The following is a 17,168-nucleotide window of genomic DNA, read 5'->3' as shown; positions in this document are numbered from 1 at the left end:
TTTTCCCAATCATCAATCAGCTCTATCCCTCCTACCTAACCTCGTTCCTCTCCCACTACAACCCAGATCACCTACTGCCCTCCTCTAGTGCCAACCTAATCACTAAACCTCTATCTCATCTGTCTCCCTTCCAACACCTTGCCCATATCCTCCCTCTGGCCTGGTATTGCCTCCCCCTTCATAGTCTGAAAGGCCACAACTCTCCCCATCTTCAAAACCCTACTAAAATGATATCTCTTCCAAGAACTGTCTCAGCTCCCCACCTGATTGTCCCTCCCTTCTGTGTTGCCTAGGCACTTGGGGTCTCTATTCTCTGAGCACTTCGACGCTCATTCATACCACCCCCTCCCCACCCCTCTACCCCGCTCAGCACTTCTGTATTCTGCTACTTCTCCTATCTGTAATTTATTTCAGAGTCCATCTCCCCCACTAGAATGTAATTTTTATGGCATTTGTTAAGCACTTATTATGTACTAGGTACTGCACTAAGAGCTGGGGTGGATACAAGCTGATCAGTTTGGACATAGGCACTGTCCCGGATAGGACTTACAGTCTTTACCCCCATTTTACAGATGAGGCCCAGAGAAGTTAAGTGACTTGCCCGAGGTCACACAACAGACAAGCTGTGGACCTAAGATTAGGAATCGAGGTCCTTCTGACTCCCAGGCCTATGCTCTATCGACTAGGCCGTGCTATTTTTCACTGAGGGCCTTTGTAAAAAAATCCCCAAACCACATGTGATACCCGGAACATTTTCTCTAACATGGTCATGTATCTCCATCCTAAAAAAGAAAACAAAACACAACAAAAACTCTCTCTTGATCCCATGGCTCCCTTATTATCACCCCATCACCCTCCAACCATTCCTCACCAATCTTCTCAAAGGACGAAATGAGGAACCTCCATTTCCTCTCCTCCAGTTCTCTCCTTGACTCCCTCCAAACTGGCTTCTGCTTTCCTCACTCCTCAGACCGAGCTCACTAATGACCTTTTTGTCAGATCCAAAGGCTTCTATTCCATCCTAATCCTCCTTGACCTCTCAGCTGCCTTCTGCTTGTGGATCACCCCCTTCTCGTTGAAAAACATTATCCAGCACTTTTTTCACTTGTCACTGTCCTCTCCTGGATTTCCTCCTATCTCTCGACATAGGGAAAAGAAAACTTAGGAAAGGCAGTGTGGAAACCGCTTACTATAGTGCGCTGGACACGTTAAGCATTCGATATCTACCATTGACTTATGGATTGAACCAGTGTTGCCTAGTAGAAAGAGCGTGGGCCTGGGAGTCAGAGGACCTGGATTCTAATCCCAGCTCTGTCATTTGCCTGCTTTATGACCTTGTGACCGAGATTGAGGTTCAGCGAGGAGGTTGACGTTAGAGGAGAAAAATGTTTTGTGGCTTGTTACGGCTCGGATCAAGGCTTCCTTGAGTGTTAATCATTGTGTTCCATTTGTGATACAGACACTTGTTCGTGGCAGTCATTTTCTCTAGGACTATTGATTGAACTATTGAACTGCAAAATCCATTCAACCTTTCCAGCCTGAGAGCAGGTTCCAATCTTTTAGATACAACTGAGTTCATTTTCAAACTTCTCCTCATCATGCAGGAGGCACCGTTCATCGATTTTCAATAGGGTCCTGAAAACAGAAATGTGTTTTTGTTTGGCAGGCATTCGATGAACTTGGAAGAATCGAGGCTTATCTGAAGCTCCTGCAATCAGAGGGTTTAAGTTTGCCTCTCCTGGCGATGAAGCAAGAGAAGTTACCTAGCAAAATGAGAGAATGCTCAGCTGATGCTCTGCAAAAAGGGCAAGTCCTAATCAGTCAAGGAGGTGCCGACAGGTGAGTAGGGTAGGCCTTTGTATTAGTAAATAATTAATAATAATAATAATAACTGTGGTATCTGTTAAGCGCTTACAGAGTACTAAACTCTGCTACAAGGTGACTGGGGTGGATACAGCCCCTGTTCCACATAGGGCTCACGGTCTTATTCCCCATTTTGCAGATGAGGTAACTGAGGCACAGAGAAGTGAAATGACTTGCCCAAGGGGGAGCCGCGATTAGAACCTAAGTCCTTCTGATGCCCTGGCCCATGTACAGTCCACAAAACAAACCGGTCATCTGATGCATTTAAGTTGCAGGCTGCTAAATAACAGTGAAATGAAAGTGAGCTTTGAATTTGGAGTTTCAGCCAGCTGTACCCAGAAGCGACATCAGACCCAAAGCCCTGAGGAGTCTACCTCATAATAATGTTGGTATTTGTTAAGCGTTTTCTATGTGCTGTTCTAAGCGCTGGGGTAGACACAGGGTAATCAGATTGTTCCACGCGAGGCTCACAGTCTTCATCCCCATTGTACAGATGAGGGAACTGAGGCACAGAGAAGAGAAGTGACTTGCCTACAGTCACACAGCTGCTGACAAGTGGCAGAGCCGGGATTCGAACCCATGATCTCTGACTCCCAAGCCCGGGCTCTTTCCACTGAGCCACGCTGCTTCCCGAAGAGTGTCTGTCTTGTCCTATTATTTTGAAATAATGAGAATGAGGATGGGCCTGGGAGTCAGAAGTCTTGGGTTCTCAACCCGTCTCTGCCACGTACCTGCTTTATGACCTTGGGCAAGTCGCTTCTCTTCTCTGTGCCTCAGTTATCTCACCTGGAAAATGGAGATTCAATACCCGTGCTCCCTCCTGACTTGGACTGTGAACCCCGTGTGTAATGTGATTTTTCTTGTATCAACCCCAGCGTTTAGTACAGTGCTTGACCCATCACAGGCGCTTAACAAATGCTATAGCTGTCGTTATCCTGCAATAACAGCAAACGATAGTTGATGTGGTTTGGGAGGATCCATTGTAGATCATTCCTTTATCAGGCTGTGCAGTCAATTTCTATGTTGAAAACAGTTTGAGGTGTGTTGGGAGTCCCTGGGGAGACAGTGATTTAGCTCTGATCTGATTTCTGAACTTTTGGTTCACCCCAGCCCCTCCTCCTTCAAGTAGCCAAGGGCTACAAGAAGCACTCGATGCATAAAATCCCCTACTTTTTCACATTTGCTATCGATAATACTTCTCCAGTGCATTTCCTTCAAGGACCACAAAGGGCTTTCAAAATCAGGATTGCTATTCCCGTTTGAAGAAGGGAAGAAAGGCAGCACAGCAGAAGCAAAGAAGGCCTAGTGGATAGAGGCCGGGCCTGGGAGTCCGAAGGGCCTGGGTTCCAATCCCGGTTCTGCCATTTGTCTGCTGTGTGACCTTGGGCAAGTCACTTCACTTCTCCATGCCCCAGTTACCCCATCTGTAAAATGGGGATTAAGACTGTGAGCCTTATGTGGGACATGGACAGCGATCAACCGATTAGCTTGTCCCCTGCACTTAGTACAGTCCGCGGCATAAAATAAGTGCTTAACTATTGCCGTAAAAACAGAAGGGCATGATGGTGTGGTGGTTATGGGAGTTACCAAAGGGCACGGTGATTCAGAGGTCTGACCAGAAATAGAAATCCATCAGAGACGTAGCCACCCTAAACCAGGAATAGAATCCTGATTTCCACCCCTTGTTTCCACCGGATGACTTCACTCCCATCCTCATCCAGTGACTCACAGGTCTGACTTCTTGGGACAGCAGTCTTGGGGGACTTCTTACAATTTAGGAAGGAGATGGGGATGAGTTGGAAATTCTACTAGAGCTGGTGGTGCAGAGATAGATTGTAAACTCGTTGTGGGCAGGGAATGGGTCTGTTTACTGTTCTATTGTTCTCTCCCAAGTGCTAAATACAGTGCTCTGCCCACAGTGAGCGCTCAATAAATAGGATTGAATGAATATGATTAGACAAGGCAGAAGATAGATCCCTATTTACATTTTAAATGAAAAAAACTGTCATCTTACCAGGTCTACGGAGGACAAGCCGAAAGGCAGGTGGAAAACATTTTAGCAAACGTTAGTCTCCTACATTGCATTTAGAATTCCCAAAGTGAGAATGGTGTCTGATGCCCTGGACCTCTTTTCGTTCCTCTGTGTTTTGTTTTTGCGGTATTTATTAAGCGCTTAGTATGTGCCAGGCACTTTACTAAGCACTGGGGTAGATATAATCAGGTTGGACACAGTCCCCGTCCCACATCGGGCTCACAGTCTTAATCCCCATTTTACCGATGAGGTAACCGTGACACAGAGAAGTGAGGCGACTTGCCCAAGGCCACATAGCGGACAAGTGGTGGAGCCGGGATTAGAATCCGTGAGCATCAGAAGTGAAGGTTGGGAGGGTGAGTGAGAGTCTGGAGGGCTGTGAGCTTGGAGTGACTGCCTGTCTCACTTCCTCTTCAGCCATTTTAACCTGACGGGCTTAGTGTGGTCTGACAGGGAGTTCCATGCTTCCCAGCCAACAAACATTTCAGAGGATCTACCGGTTCTCTGCACTGCACTGCAACCTGTCCACTGCACTCATACTTAACGTTGAATAAAAAACAGATAATAGACGACACCCTTGACAAAATCCCTCCCCATCTCCAATCGCTCGCAGCTGGGTCCATTACCCAGTATCCCCAAGTGAGGGGCTGAGGCACGTGGGGAGAAGGAATAGTTGAGGGAAATTTCCCGGCCCTGACTAAACCGAAGAAGGGTCTCTGCCGGAGCGGTTTTAGGGAAGCAGAAATGTTCTTCTGATTAGAGTGCTGCTTTTTTTAACCGAGTTCTTCACCAAACATGTCCGGAAACTGAAATGGCAAATGCAGAAAATGTTGGTGATGCTACATTTAGACGCCAAATGTCAGAGGCAGAAATTTCTGGAAATACCAAAGTTGAGGTTCTCATCGCAGCGTTCCCTCGTACCCCTTCCCACATTCTCTCCATCTATATTAAGGTTTTCTGTTTACAGGGTCCTGGAAGTTGCAGCTGCAATCTTTGCAAATACACACTGTAGGCTTTTGGAATTTACTGGAGTTTTGCTCCAGGAGACCCCGCTGGTTCATTCCTTTTATTTAATCTCCTAAGTATTTTAGAACATTCTGATCATAGCATGTGCATTTTGCCATACTGCTATAATGAATGAAAAGCAGCACCGGGGATTCCTTTCTTTGCCTCCAAAAGCTTCAGGGGAAAAGCGAACACTGTCGGAATGTATTCCTGAGTCATTTTATGACAGGCACCATTTCGTGAAAGACCCAATTTGGTAAAAATCACCATTTTCAACAGTCATTTCACCACACCATCCCCTCAAACGAGACTAACACTTTTTTGTTCTTGCCTCTTTTTTCTTCTAGTCATAACAGACGTGGTGGGTCTCATCATTAATTCTAAGTGGTACTTGCTTTGTTCTAAGAGGGATGCTGGGGTTCTGAATATCTGAATCTCTTGTAGGCTGCACGCACCCGCTGCCCAGATCATTTTTTTTTAAAAAAATAGTTCTGCGCCTATCTCTCTACTCTCAAAAACTTCCAGTAGCTGCCCCATCAATCTCTGCATCAAACTGGAAGTCCTTACCATCTGCTTTAAGGCACTCAATCAGCTCTCCCTCACCTACGTAACCTTGCTAATTTCCTACAGCAACCCAGCCCACACATTTTGCTCCTTAAATGAGATGGAGTACCTCCATCTCATCTCTCTGCCCGTTGACCCCTTGCTCCTCCCTCTCTGAAAGACTACTGCTCTCCGCATCTTCAAAGCCCCACTAAAAGGCTCAAGGCAGCTGAGAAGCAGCTTGGTCTAAGTGGATAGAGCATGGGTGTGGGAGTCAGAAGGACCTGGAATTCTAACCACTTGTCTGCTGTGTGACCTTGGGCAAGGCACTTAATTTGTCTGTGCCTCGGTTATCTCATCTGTCAAAACGGACATTAAGACTGAGTTCCATGTGGGACACGAACTGTGTCCAACCTGATTAGCTTGTATCTATCCCAGCACTTAATCCAGTGATTGGCACATAGTAAGTGCTTAAAAAATACCATAAAAAACCCTCCTGACCCTTTTCTCCATTGTATTCACCTTCTCTTCAACATTGCAACTATACCTTAGGATCTGTATCCTTTAAGCCATTTGCTATTTACCCCCAACCCCAGCCTCACAACTATTATGCACATACATACCTTATATTCTGCCACTCCCTATTTGTAATTTATTTTTACTATCCATCTTCCCCACTAGATTATAAGATCCTTGAAGTCAGGCATCGTGTTCGCTGACTTTATTGAATTATACTCTAGACTGTAAGCTCATTATGGGGAGGAATGCGTCTACTAATTTTCTTGTATTGTACTCTCCCAAGCACTTAGTATAGTGCTCTGCACATAGTAAGTGTTCGATAAATGCCACTGATAGTCTCCAAGCTCTTAGAACAGTGCTCATTCTAGAAGGAGCTCATTACAGCCAATATCTCTTGTAAGGGGACACACATGAAAGTACTAGTAATAGTAACAATAATAATAGCATTCACTGAACATAGACTAGGCACAATGGATTAAGCACTTGGAAAAAAAAATAATGGAAAAGTGGCGTGTCCTCTACCCTTAAGGAGTTTGCCTCTAACAAGGGAGACTGACACAAAAATGTTTACAACTCGAGCGTTCAAAATAAATGAGTGAATGCACAGTCGGATACACTGAAGATGGGGGTAAATAAATACGCAAGTGCTGAAAACGCCTGATGGGTTTGTACAACTTCGAGAGTCCCAGATGAATGCAGACGCACATGGAGTTGGTGTTCATGATACCGACTGTAAGCTCATTCTAGCAGGGAACGGGTCCTCTAAATCTGTTGTGACATCCTTCCAAGCGCTTAGAATGATGCTCTGCACATAGTAATAATAATGTTGGTATTTGTTACGCGCTTACTATGTGCCGAGCACTGTTCTAAGCACTGGGGTAGACATAGGGGTATCAGGTTGTCCCACGTGGGGCTCACAGTCTTAATCCCCATTTTACAGATGAGGGAACTGAGGCACAGAGAAGTTAAGTGACTTGCCCACAGTCACACAGCCGACAAGTGGCAGAGCTGGGATTCGAACTCATGAGCCCTGACTCCAAAGCCCGTGCTCTTTCCACTGAGCCACGCTGCTTCTCTAGTAAGCGCTCAATAGATACCATTGATTGAAATGGGTACAGTAGACACTCATCTGTGCTATTAAACAAGGCAGTTTAGCAATCCCCTTTAATAATAATAATGGTATTTGTTAAGCTCCTACTCTGCACGAGGCACTGTACTAAGAGTCCTTGCAAGTAAGGAGAGTCAGAACAACAGCCCAGACAAATCCCAATTCTCCTCCTTCCTTGGCCTGCGACATAGTGGATAGAGCATGGGCCTGGGAGTCAGCAGGTCATGGGTTCTAATCCCGGCTCTGCCACGTGCCCGCTGTGTGAACTTGGGCAAGTCACTTCACTTCTCTGTGTCTGGATTACCTCATCTGTAAAATGGAGATTGAGACTGCAAGCCCCGCATGGGACAGGGACTGTGTCCAACTCAATTTGCTTATAACCACCCCAGGGCTTACTACAGTGCCTGGCACATAGTAAGCACTTAACAAATACCATTACTATCATTATTATTATCATTATTATTATTAAGGAGCCAGAGGCCTATTTTCAAACTGCAGTTCAACCAGGAGACCGAAAAAAAAAATGGGTTCAGCTGATTCCTTCTGATGAGATGGAGTAAGCTGTCACATACTAGCCATCTGGTCCAGCTCCGAACCCAGACGGGCTGCCAATAGTAATTTATGAAACGTTCAAAAGCAACTTGCAGTCTCTGGAAAGAATCATTAGTACAAGTTAAGCATGGAGACCCCTCCTCCCCACCAATTCCCACTGGAGACAGATGCAGAGAAAGACCATCCACTTCTCATACTGTAGATTTGCCAATAATATTAACAATAATTGGGACATTTGTTCAGTACTTACAGTGGGCCAACCAGTGTACTAAACACTGAGTTAACTATAAGATAATCTGGTCCATCACTGCCTGAGTAGAAGGGGGAACAAGTACTGAATCCCCATTTTATAGATGAGAAAACTGAGGCCCAGAGGAGTGAAGTGACTTGCCCAAGACCACCCAGCTGGCAAGTGGCGGTGTCAGAGGACACAGTAAGCGCTGGTAAATATGATGGAATGAATGAATGAACAAATAAATCGACAGGCCAGGACTCTGACGAATATTAAGTAAATCCAACTGTCTTGAGGCGATCACCCAGATCCTTGGGCTACTCCTCTGGGGTGTGGATGATCGGGTCAGAGTTCAAAGTACCCATTCTCACCCTTTAATCATCCCCATCAGAGGAAAGTAACACTGGGTGGTGTTTCCAGTCCCATCCAAATATACTATGCTACCGGCATTGATGATGCAATTAGGGATCAATCAATAAGTGGTATTTACTGAGCGCTTACTGTGTGCAGAGCACTATACTAAGCACTCGGGAGAGCAATACAACAGATTGGGTAGGCACGTTCCCCCACCACAGCAAGCTGGGTCTAGAAGCTATATGCACTAACTAGTTGGCTCTCTATTGTAGCTAAACTTGGGCCCTCAAATCCAGCTAAATTCAGGTACTGTCTACAAATTTAAGTTTTCCTATTAGTTTTCCTTGCAACTAAATTTGAGTCTAGCTGCACCGGTTAGGAAAATGCAGCGAAAATGAGTAGATCAGGGCCCTGCCTTCCGGAATCTCACAGTTCCAGCTCGACAAAACCAATGAAATTCAAGTAGCGCACTAATATCAAATGAGAAGCCTCAGAACCCAGTTCAGTAGTGGAATCTAGGGCCAAAAGTCTGTTTAAGGCCTTAAGGTGCTTAAAGTTTCTCCAAATCTCTAAATGGCTCAAAAGAGCCACAGGTACATTCCCCTCTTCTCTCTGGTGTGGAGGAAGAGGAGATGTGAGTCTCAGCTCTCAACCTTCATAATAATAATACTTTTTAAGTGCTTACTATGTGCCAAGCACTGGGCTAATTACAAGGGGTGGATGCAAGTTAATCAGGCTGGACTCAGTTCTCCCACAGTCTAAGTAAGAGGGAATAGGATTCAATCCCCATTTTACAGGTGAGGTAACTGAGCCACAGAGAAGTTAGGTGACTTGATGAAGGTCACACAGCAAGCATGTGGCAGAACTGGGGTTAGAACCCAGTTCTTCTGACTCCCAGGCCCGTCTTCTTTCCACTAGGCCTCACTGCTTCATGAGATTCTCTACCTCATGACTGACCTCTTAACCTTTTACCTACAAAATAAGCACTATCCTTGGATTATCTCAAAGAAGAATTGTGAATTTGGGTACCTAGGAAATCCATCCCTCAGCCCAGTTTCTTTATTTCTTTTACTAAATTGTTTCTGAACGTAGATATCCAAATATGGTATACTTTTTGAAATACAAAGCTCAGAGAATATTTACTCTAGTTATAACTACTCTCGTTTTCATTTAAACTTAGTTGTAATTCCAGTAGCACTGTAGAGAGCCCTTATGTTTCATGCACTTTTGATTAACTTGGGAAACTTCTGCAAATTATTGTTGGATTTCCTTGTTGCTTTAGAAGTTCTCATTTTCATTCAGGTGAGGGTCCTTTGCCTATCAGTAGTTTGAGACTTTGTTCTCATTTCCCTACTGATTAAATTCATTTTCACGGTCAGAAATTAAGGATTTATGGTGAGTGCACTGAAAATCAGAACTTCTTTCCAAGATTTTATTAAACTCCAAATAATCATATTCAAGGGACTATGCCTTAGTCTTTTTTCTCGTTGTGTGCTGAGGGGAGCTATAAGGTAAAAACTGTTTTTGTAGTAAAAGTGACTACATTTAAAAATGATAGGTTAAATTTTAAAGCAAGAGAATGATGAATCTACAAAATTTTAAACCATTTATGACCTGACCTCACTGCTTCCATCACACTGAGAATAACGCTGTGACAACCACCACCTCGGCTCTTTCCACCGAAGATCCCTGCTCCTGGCTTGCTTCCACATGCTCTAAGACTTCTCCATCACAGTGGAAATTTAGGTTCATTCATTCATTCAATAGTATTTATTGAGCGCTTACTATGTGCAGAGCACTGTACTAAGCACTTGGGATGAACAAGTCGGCAACAGATAGAGACAGTCCCTGCCGTTTGACGGGCTTACAGTCTAATCGGGGGAGACGGACAGACGAGAACAGTGGCAATAAACAGCGTCAAGGGGAAGAACATCTCGTAAAAACAATGGCAACTAAATAGAATCAAGGCGATGTACAATTCATTAACAAAATAAATAGGGTAACGAAAATATATACAGTCGAGCGGACGGGTACAGTGCTGTGGGGATGGGAAGGGAGAGGTGGAGGAGCAGAGGGAAAAGGGGAAAATGAGGCTTTAGCTGCGGAGAGGTAAAGGGGGGATGGCAGAGGGAGTAGAGGGGGAAGAGGAGCTCAGTCTGGGAACGCCTCTTAAGGTCTTTTTCTTGCATTTGTTTATGTTTGTGCTGTGTCTGTGACCGGACCTTTGAGGCTTGACCTGAAAGGTGAAATAAGGTGACTTCTTAGTGTGCTTCTAATCAGCTCCAGTGACATGAAACTCACAGTTCCAAGGGAAAACAAGCACATTAGTTAGTAGTAGTAGTAACTTCTCTGTGCCTCAGTTACCTCATCTGTAAAATGGGGATGAAGACTGTGAGCCCTACGTGGGACAATCTGATTACCTTGTATCTACCCCAGCACTTAGAACAGGGCTTGGCCCCTTGTAAGCGCTTAACAAATACCAACATTATTATTATTGTTAATAGCAGAAGTAATAGTATTGAGCTAGTGAGTAGAGCACAGGCCTGGGAGTCAGAGGCTCTGGGTCCCGGCTCTGCCATTTGGCTGCTGTGTGACCTTGGACAAGTCACTTAATGTCTCTGTGACTCAGTTCACTCATTTGTAAAATGGGGATTAAGACTGTGAGCCCCAAGGGGGACAGGCATGGTGTCCGACCTGATTAATGTGTACCTACCCCAGTGCTTACAACAGTGCTTGGCATATTTTAAGCTCTTAACAAATACCACAATTATTATTACTATTATTATTATGCTTCCTCATAAAAATGTGTCAATCCCTCCTCCCCACTTAAACTTGAAGATTGTGAACCTCATTTTGTCTGATTCCCAGGCCTGTACTCTATTCATTAGGTCAATACTATTACTTCTGCTATTACTACTTCTAAATAATGTGCTTATTTTTCCTTATAATTGTGAGTTTCATGACCCTGGAGCTGAATAGGAGCAGTCTAAGAGGTCACCTTTCAGGTCAATCCTCAAAAGTCCATATTTTAAAAGAAATACTACTACAAACTCTGACTATTTCTTTTTCGTGAGATTTACTCAGGTGTGAAAACCTGCTACCAGGTCTCATTTATATGGGGCTCAGTTGTCACTGATTTCTAATTGTGGGTGGGAGCTTGTTTATCTTTTAATGAAGATCGCCTTGAGCTTTCTTTCTGCTGAAGATGAGCACCAGGCTGTTTCTTAAACATTGTGTATTATCAGATAAGTAAATGCTTTGTTGACTGACTATTCACCTTGCAATTCAAAGGGAATCTTCGGAAGAAAGTTCTTCTTCAAGCATGCGTGAGGAAACTCTTCTGAAAGCTAATTGGTCCTATAAATCACTATAAAGTTCCTGAAAATTTTCAGAGAAAGAGGCCTTTTCAGAGGGACCTTTGAATCCTATTAATAATAATAATAATAATAATGTTGGTATTTGTTAAGTGCTTACTATGTGCCGAGCACTGTTCTAAGCGCTGGGGTAGATACAGGCTAATCAGGTTGTCCCACGTCGGGCTCACAGTCTTAATCCCCATTTTACAGATGAGGTAACTGAGGCACAGAGAGGTTAAGTGACTTGCCCACAGTCACACAGCTGACAAGTGGCAGAGTAGGGATTCGAACCCATGACGTCCGACTCCCAAACCCGGGCTCTTTCCACCGAGCCACGCTGCTTCTCTGATTATCTGATTATCAGTTTATTATCATCAGATTATTATCAGCTGCTTCGCTTATTATCAGGTATTACAAACCCGATAAGGCATCTTTTCATTTCCTTTTAGAATTGGCTGAGTGTCAACATCCAGAATCGAGGGTCTTTACTACACTGTTTCACAGCCTTAATTAGAATATCATTATTTTCATGTCCACTCCTGGTTCTAAGGTTTGCAAACTATGGAGATCCCATTTACATTTTAACAGCAGAGGTGTTTTCAACTCTTCACAGTCCTCTTGGCTTTGGTACTGGGGTAGAGATGAACTAACAGCTGGTTTGTTCCCATTTTAGCTCTCAGATGGCTGGAATTCAGAAAATGATGGGATGTATTGAGAAGCGACTGGATCAACTAACTCAACAGTGTTCTGCTTACAAAGAGCTTGCTCTTAAGAAACAGCAATTCTCTGCCTCAGTGGAGGGTTATCTACAGAAGGTACTTTAATGTTGTGGAATCAAAAGGCATTAATTACATTTCTAAATGTAACTTTGGCCATGTTTATTTCAATAATATTAATGGTACGTGAACCTCTACCTTGGTGCAGGGAAAAAAATAGAGCTGCATATAAATATTCACATGCATGCCCACATGTGAAATTGCTTGAGTGCAGTGAAGTAGAAGACGTTAGATTGCTGGTTTTTTCCCTTTGGAAACAGAAATACATAAATCAATTCCCCAAGAGACATATGGAATGCAAATCTGGACAATTTATCCCATGAAGGAGATATTATAAACTACCATTCCTTCAGGAAATGGACCCTGATCTGTCTAAATTCAACCCAGGCTGCTCAAGAGGGCAGGACTAGTAATGTGATTAAACCTGAATATGTTGTGGTTTTTATCTGTCTCTCTTTGAGAATAACAATAATAATGATGGTATTTGTTAAGCACTTACTATGTGTCAAGCACTGTTCTAAGTGCTGGGGTAGATACAAGGTCATCAGGTTGTCCCACGTGGGGCTCACAGGTGAGGAAACTGAGGCACAGAGAAGTTAAGTGACTTGCCCAAGGTCACACAGCAGACAAGTGGCGGAGCAGGGATTAGAACCCATGACCTTTGACTCCCAAGGCCGGGCTTTTTCCACTAAGCCACACTGCTTCTCAGCTTCTCAAAGGGGAAGAGCCCTTTGACCCAAGGGCTTAACCACCTCAAGATTATTACAGCCGCCCAAGTACCATTAGGCCTGTGACCTTTAATTGTCCTTGTGCTAGAGCAGGGATAAATAAAAATGTCTGTACAATCACCTAATTTTGGACTCGGGCAAAATGTAAAATTAATTGAATTGAAATATTTCCTCATTTAGTTTAAAAGTGGTGTTGTGTAAGCATGGTTGGATGACAAATCATCAAAAATAAGCAAGTAAAAGCAAACAATCTTTCCCCTAACAACAGATTCCGTGGCCAGCATGATAGCATATGGAACCCTGAATGCACTGACCACATTTGTGCATATGGAAAAGTTTTCAGTTTCTGCCTGTAGCTTTTAGTTGCAGTGTCCCTGGGGAAATATTCTTCCCTCAAGAACCAGTAGTCAAGGCAAGGTCATTTCTGGTCTGGAAATGAGAGGACCTGAAGCAGCGTGGCCTATCGGCAAGAGCCCGGACCAGGGATTTAGAGGACCCGGCTTCTAACTTCCGGCTTCGTCACTTGTCTGCTGTGTGACCTTGAGCAAGTCACTTCACCTCTCTACGCTTCGGTTACCTCATCTGTAAAATGGGGATTAAGACTGTGAGCCCCATGGAGGACGTGGATTGTGTCCAACATGACTAGCTTGTTAATCACAACGTAACAAATATCGTTTGAAAAAAATCCTCCTTTGTTTCCCCTCGGCCAATAGCTCCTCAAGTCTTTTTGACTAGGTGGCCCAGAGTTGCTTGTTTTCTGTTTCCACAAGTCACAACCACTTATTATGAATACTCTGAATGATATCTACAGCTGTTTCACCCAATCTATTTGTTGGAAAATATTGTTAATTTTATTGGGGGTTCTTTAATTAAATATAAAATAGAGGAGTAAAATTTGATTTCTAGCATTTTTGAAAATAATTTTAAAGTAAAGAATTAGATAAACTTTTTTTACCAGATAATCAAGCTGTCTTTTGACAAAGAATTCCTATAAAATACATAGGCCATACGTGTGTACATATGTAACCTGCGTGGCTCCCAGTCATATTTTTTTAAAATTTGTTTTGTTTCTTAAGGCATCAATGTTGATTCAGAATATCAGTCCAGAACTCTCAAATGGTGTGGATGTTGGATCCTGTCTGTCTGAGTCAGAGAGAATTTTGAGCAAATATCAGGAACTAGATAGTCAAGCTAAGGTAAATACAATTATGATGATCTTGACATTCTTTTGCTAGAAAGTACAATAAGTCCTTGGCACTATACCATTTGAAGTTATATTTCTAAAGATGTGTTTGAAACATAATATAGCCATAACATACCTGAAAATGTTTATAACTCTTTGTTTAGTTGTCCTTTACGTTGTACCACACTTTTAAAGGTGAGATTTTATCCATCTATTTGGGCCCAGCTAATCAGAACAATGCATAGACTGATAAAGATTATCTTTTGCTCCAGTGTTGCAGTTATTATCTACAGTTGTTATAGCTTCCTTAGGAAATCACAATCTTCCCAAAAGCTAAAACCAAGATATGCACCCCATTTCCAATTCCTCAATACCAAGAATATATTTGAATAAAACTTATTAAAGAACTGAAGTCAAAATACATACACATACATTATTCATAGATTAGGTGTTTTATTACTATCCACAATACCATGGAAAAATCAAATTCTGGGTCCTCGCCCATAGGTAGCAAATATATCAGCACAAGAAGGGTGTTGAAAGAATTGTCTTTTGAGCATGGATTGTTTTAACTACAGGCTCACACATGGGAAAAAATCTCCCAACCAGCATCAATTAGCTTTGAATCCAAAGTACAGTTTACCTGTCTCTCTGTCCATATCTCTATCTATCTTTATACTTAACTATAATTATCTATTCAGCTATCATCTATCTTGCTTTTTAGCTATTTACTTCTTGACTATAACAGGTTTTTTTACCAAGTTATAGGATGGATTTGGGCTTTTGAAATTCATATTTAGGAACAATATGTGTATAATTATTTTTTCTCACCCTGCTCCTTTCTTTCACAGAGTACCTTGTGTCAGGTTTTGGAACAGCATTTGTGTATTAAAATTACCTACACTCAAAAGAGTACTTGGGAAGAATATTAAACAATCATAATCCCTCTTTGCTACAAATGAAAAGGGTAATTTTTCCTGTCATTTGGGTGATTTGACAGTTATTAGACCTTAGTGTTTTTTTTCTTTTCTGCCGTGCTCTTTTTTGATCTGCCATATATTGGCTACTGTATATACTCATCAACCCATAAATTCTTTGGACCTCACAGAATTTTACTCTGCTCAGCATCAGAAGGAAGAGTACCATACTATTCCTGATTTTATGAAATAGAGTTCATACTGTAAGCTGAATTTGACCTATATATTGTCAGGTAATATTTTTCCCTGTGGTGATTTAAATTTCTTATGTCTCCTGGAGCCAATATAAAAGATAGTGTTATAAAGGAATGGCCTAATGTTAATGACATGTTGACTTGTTCTTTTTAGATTTGAAAATTGTACTTTTACTGAGAAGCAATGGGATGCAAGTTCTATTAATTAAAACAGGCACAATAAGGCTGCATCTGGTGGACCTTATCATCGACATGTGCATTTTCCCCAATCTCTCTTATCCTTTGCTTTACTATGCTTCTGCCCCCCCAGGAGACGGCATGCGAATTAGAAGCAGCTGTGAGAACCATGAAAGAGAAAGATGAATTGGAGCCTGTTGAGGTGGACTCACTTTCTGGTAAAGCTGACCTGCTAATGAGAGACCTGAAAATACTAGGCAGAAACATTGGCTCCAAGCTTCAAATCCTACAGATCTATGTGGCATTTTTAAAATCATCACAGGAGGTAGAGTACCTATTAGCGGCTTTTCCCTATGTCTGTTGATAATGCTCTCTTTGCTCACAGAATTCCCACCTTCTCTTTCTTACTCCTTTTCATGATTCCCACTCTCCAGGTGACTCTATCTGTATCTGCTCCTTCCTCCCATTCTCATGCCCAAAGTCAGCATTTCCTGGTCCATGAGTGCTCCTTTAAATACTTTTGCCCAGGATTTATCATTCTCTACCTGGTCAATATTCCTTCCTTCCTCTTTCTTTTAAAATTCTGCTCTTATCCCCATTGATCCTTTTTATCTCCATTTCTTTCCTTATCCCTCCACCACCATTACAAATTCCCGTATGACAGCACACACCCACAGGTTGCTTTCAAGTTATTCTTTAATCTTCCCTTTGCTCCTGTTCAGTAGAGACATTCCAAATGAGAGAATTTTCATCAACTTATCGTGTCGGTGAACTAAGGCAGTGTATATCCTCCTTAAAAGAACTGATCCCTCTCTCCCATCCTCCTTCTTCCGGTTCTTGTTTGCTTATTACTGGAACTGTGTGGAGAAAGAGGATGATAAATCCTGGAAAAATGTTCTAGCAAGAGTTCAAGGGAAAGGAATATCGCTTGGTACTATGAAGCTCCTGAGACGAAGGAAGAATAGAACAGGCTCAAGACCATCGATTGCTGGGAATTGATTTCAGTGGCTTTTGTCAGATTATTTTTTATCCCCATTCAGGCAACTGTCAGGTTAACAAATACCATACCAGTTGATTCTTCATTCTTAACATTCTCTAAATTATTCAGAACCTAAACCGAATCAATTTCTGATTAACAAATACAAATCTAGAAGCCCTTAAAACTCATTAAATAGAGTTTACTTTAATTGGATGTTAAATAAAGATACCTGGTCCACATTCTCTAGGGATGATCTTTCAATTAGGGATAATCTTAAAGTTTTCTAGATGTAGGACTGCTAGTTTCCTTTCCATTTGGCCCCACTTCGTTGATCGTGATTTGCTATCCTGTTAGAATTGTTTCTGAATTTCTGAAATTTATCCTGGTACTGTACAGTTGCCATTCACTTTTAATTAATAAAATACTTCTGTAATAATAATAATAGGGGTATTTGTTAAGTGCTTTGGCCAGGTAACATGTCTACCAATTCTGTTATATTGTACTCTTCCAAGGGGTTAGTACAGTGCTCTGCACACAGTAAGTGCTCAGTAAATACGATTGATTGAAGTGCTGTACTAAACGCTAGGGTA

General features: G+C 42.5%; 1 protein-coding gene across 1 annotated transcript in view; it reads left to right on the top strand.

The window, feature by feature from the left end:
• CCDC141 (coiled-coil domain containing 141) overlaps window positions 1-17,168 on the top strand; it is a 133,040-nt gene that overhangs the window by 70,965 nt on the left and 44,907 nt on the right. The window contains exons 8-11 of the mRNA XM_007671284.4: window positions 1,667-1,839; window positions 12,238-12,379; window positions 14,145-14,264; window positions 15,733-15,924. Coding sequence (XP_007669474.2) covers window positions 1,667-1,839; window positions 12,238-12,379; window positions 14,145-14,264; window positions 15,733-15,924 — 627 coding nt within the window. The remainder of the gene's footprint in view (window positions 1-1,666; window positions 1,840-12,237; window positions 12,380-14,144; window positions 14,265-15,732; window positions 15,925-17,168) is intronic.

Source organism: Ornithorhynchus anatinus, chromosome 9, assembly GCF_004115215.2.
Source record: "Ornithorhynchus anatinus isolate Pmale09 chromosome 9, mOrnAna1.pri.v4, whole genome shotgun sequence".
NCBI lineage: Eukaryota > Metazoa > Chordata > Mammalia > Monotremata > Ornithorhynchidae > Ornithorhynchus > Ornithorhynchus anatinus.
The sequence above is the reverse complement of the archived record's forward strand: the minus strand, read 5'-3'. Positions and strand labels throughout refer to the sequence as shown.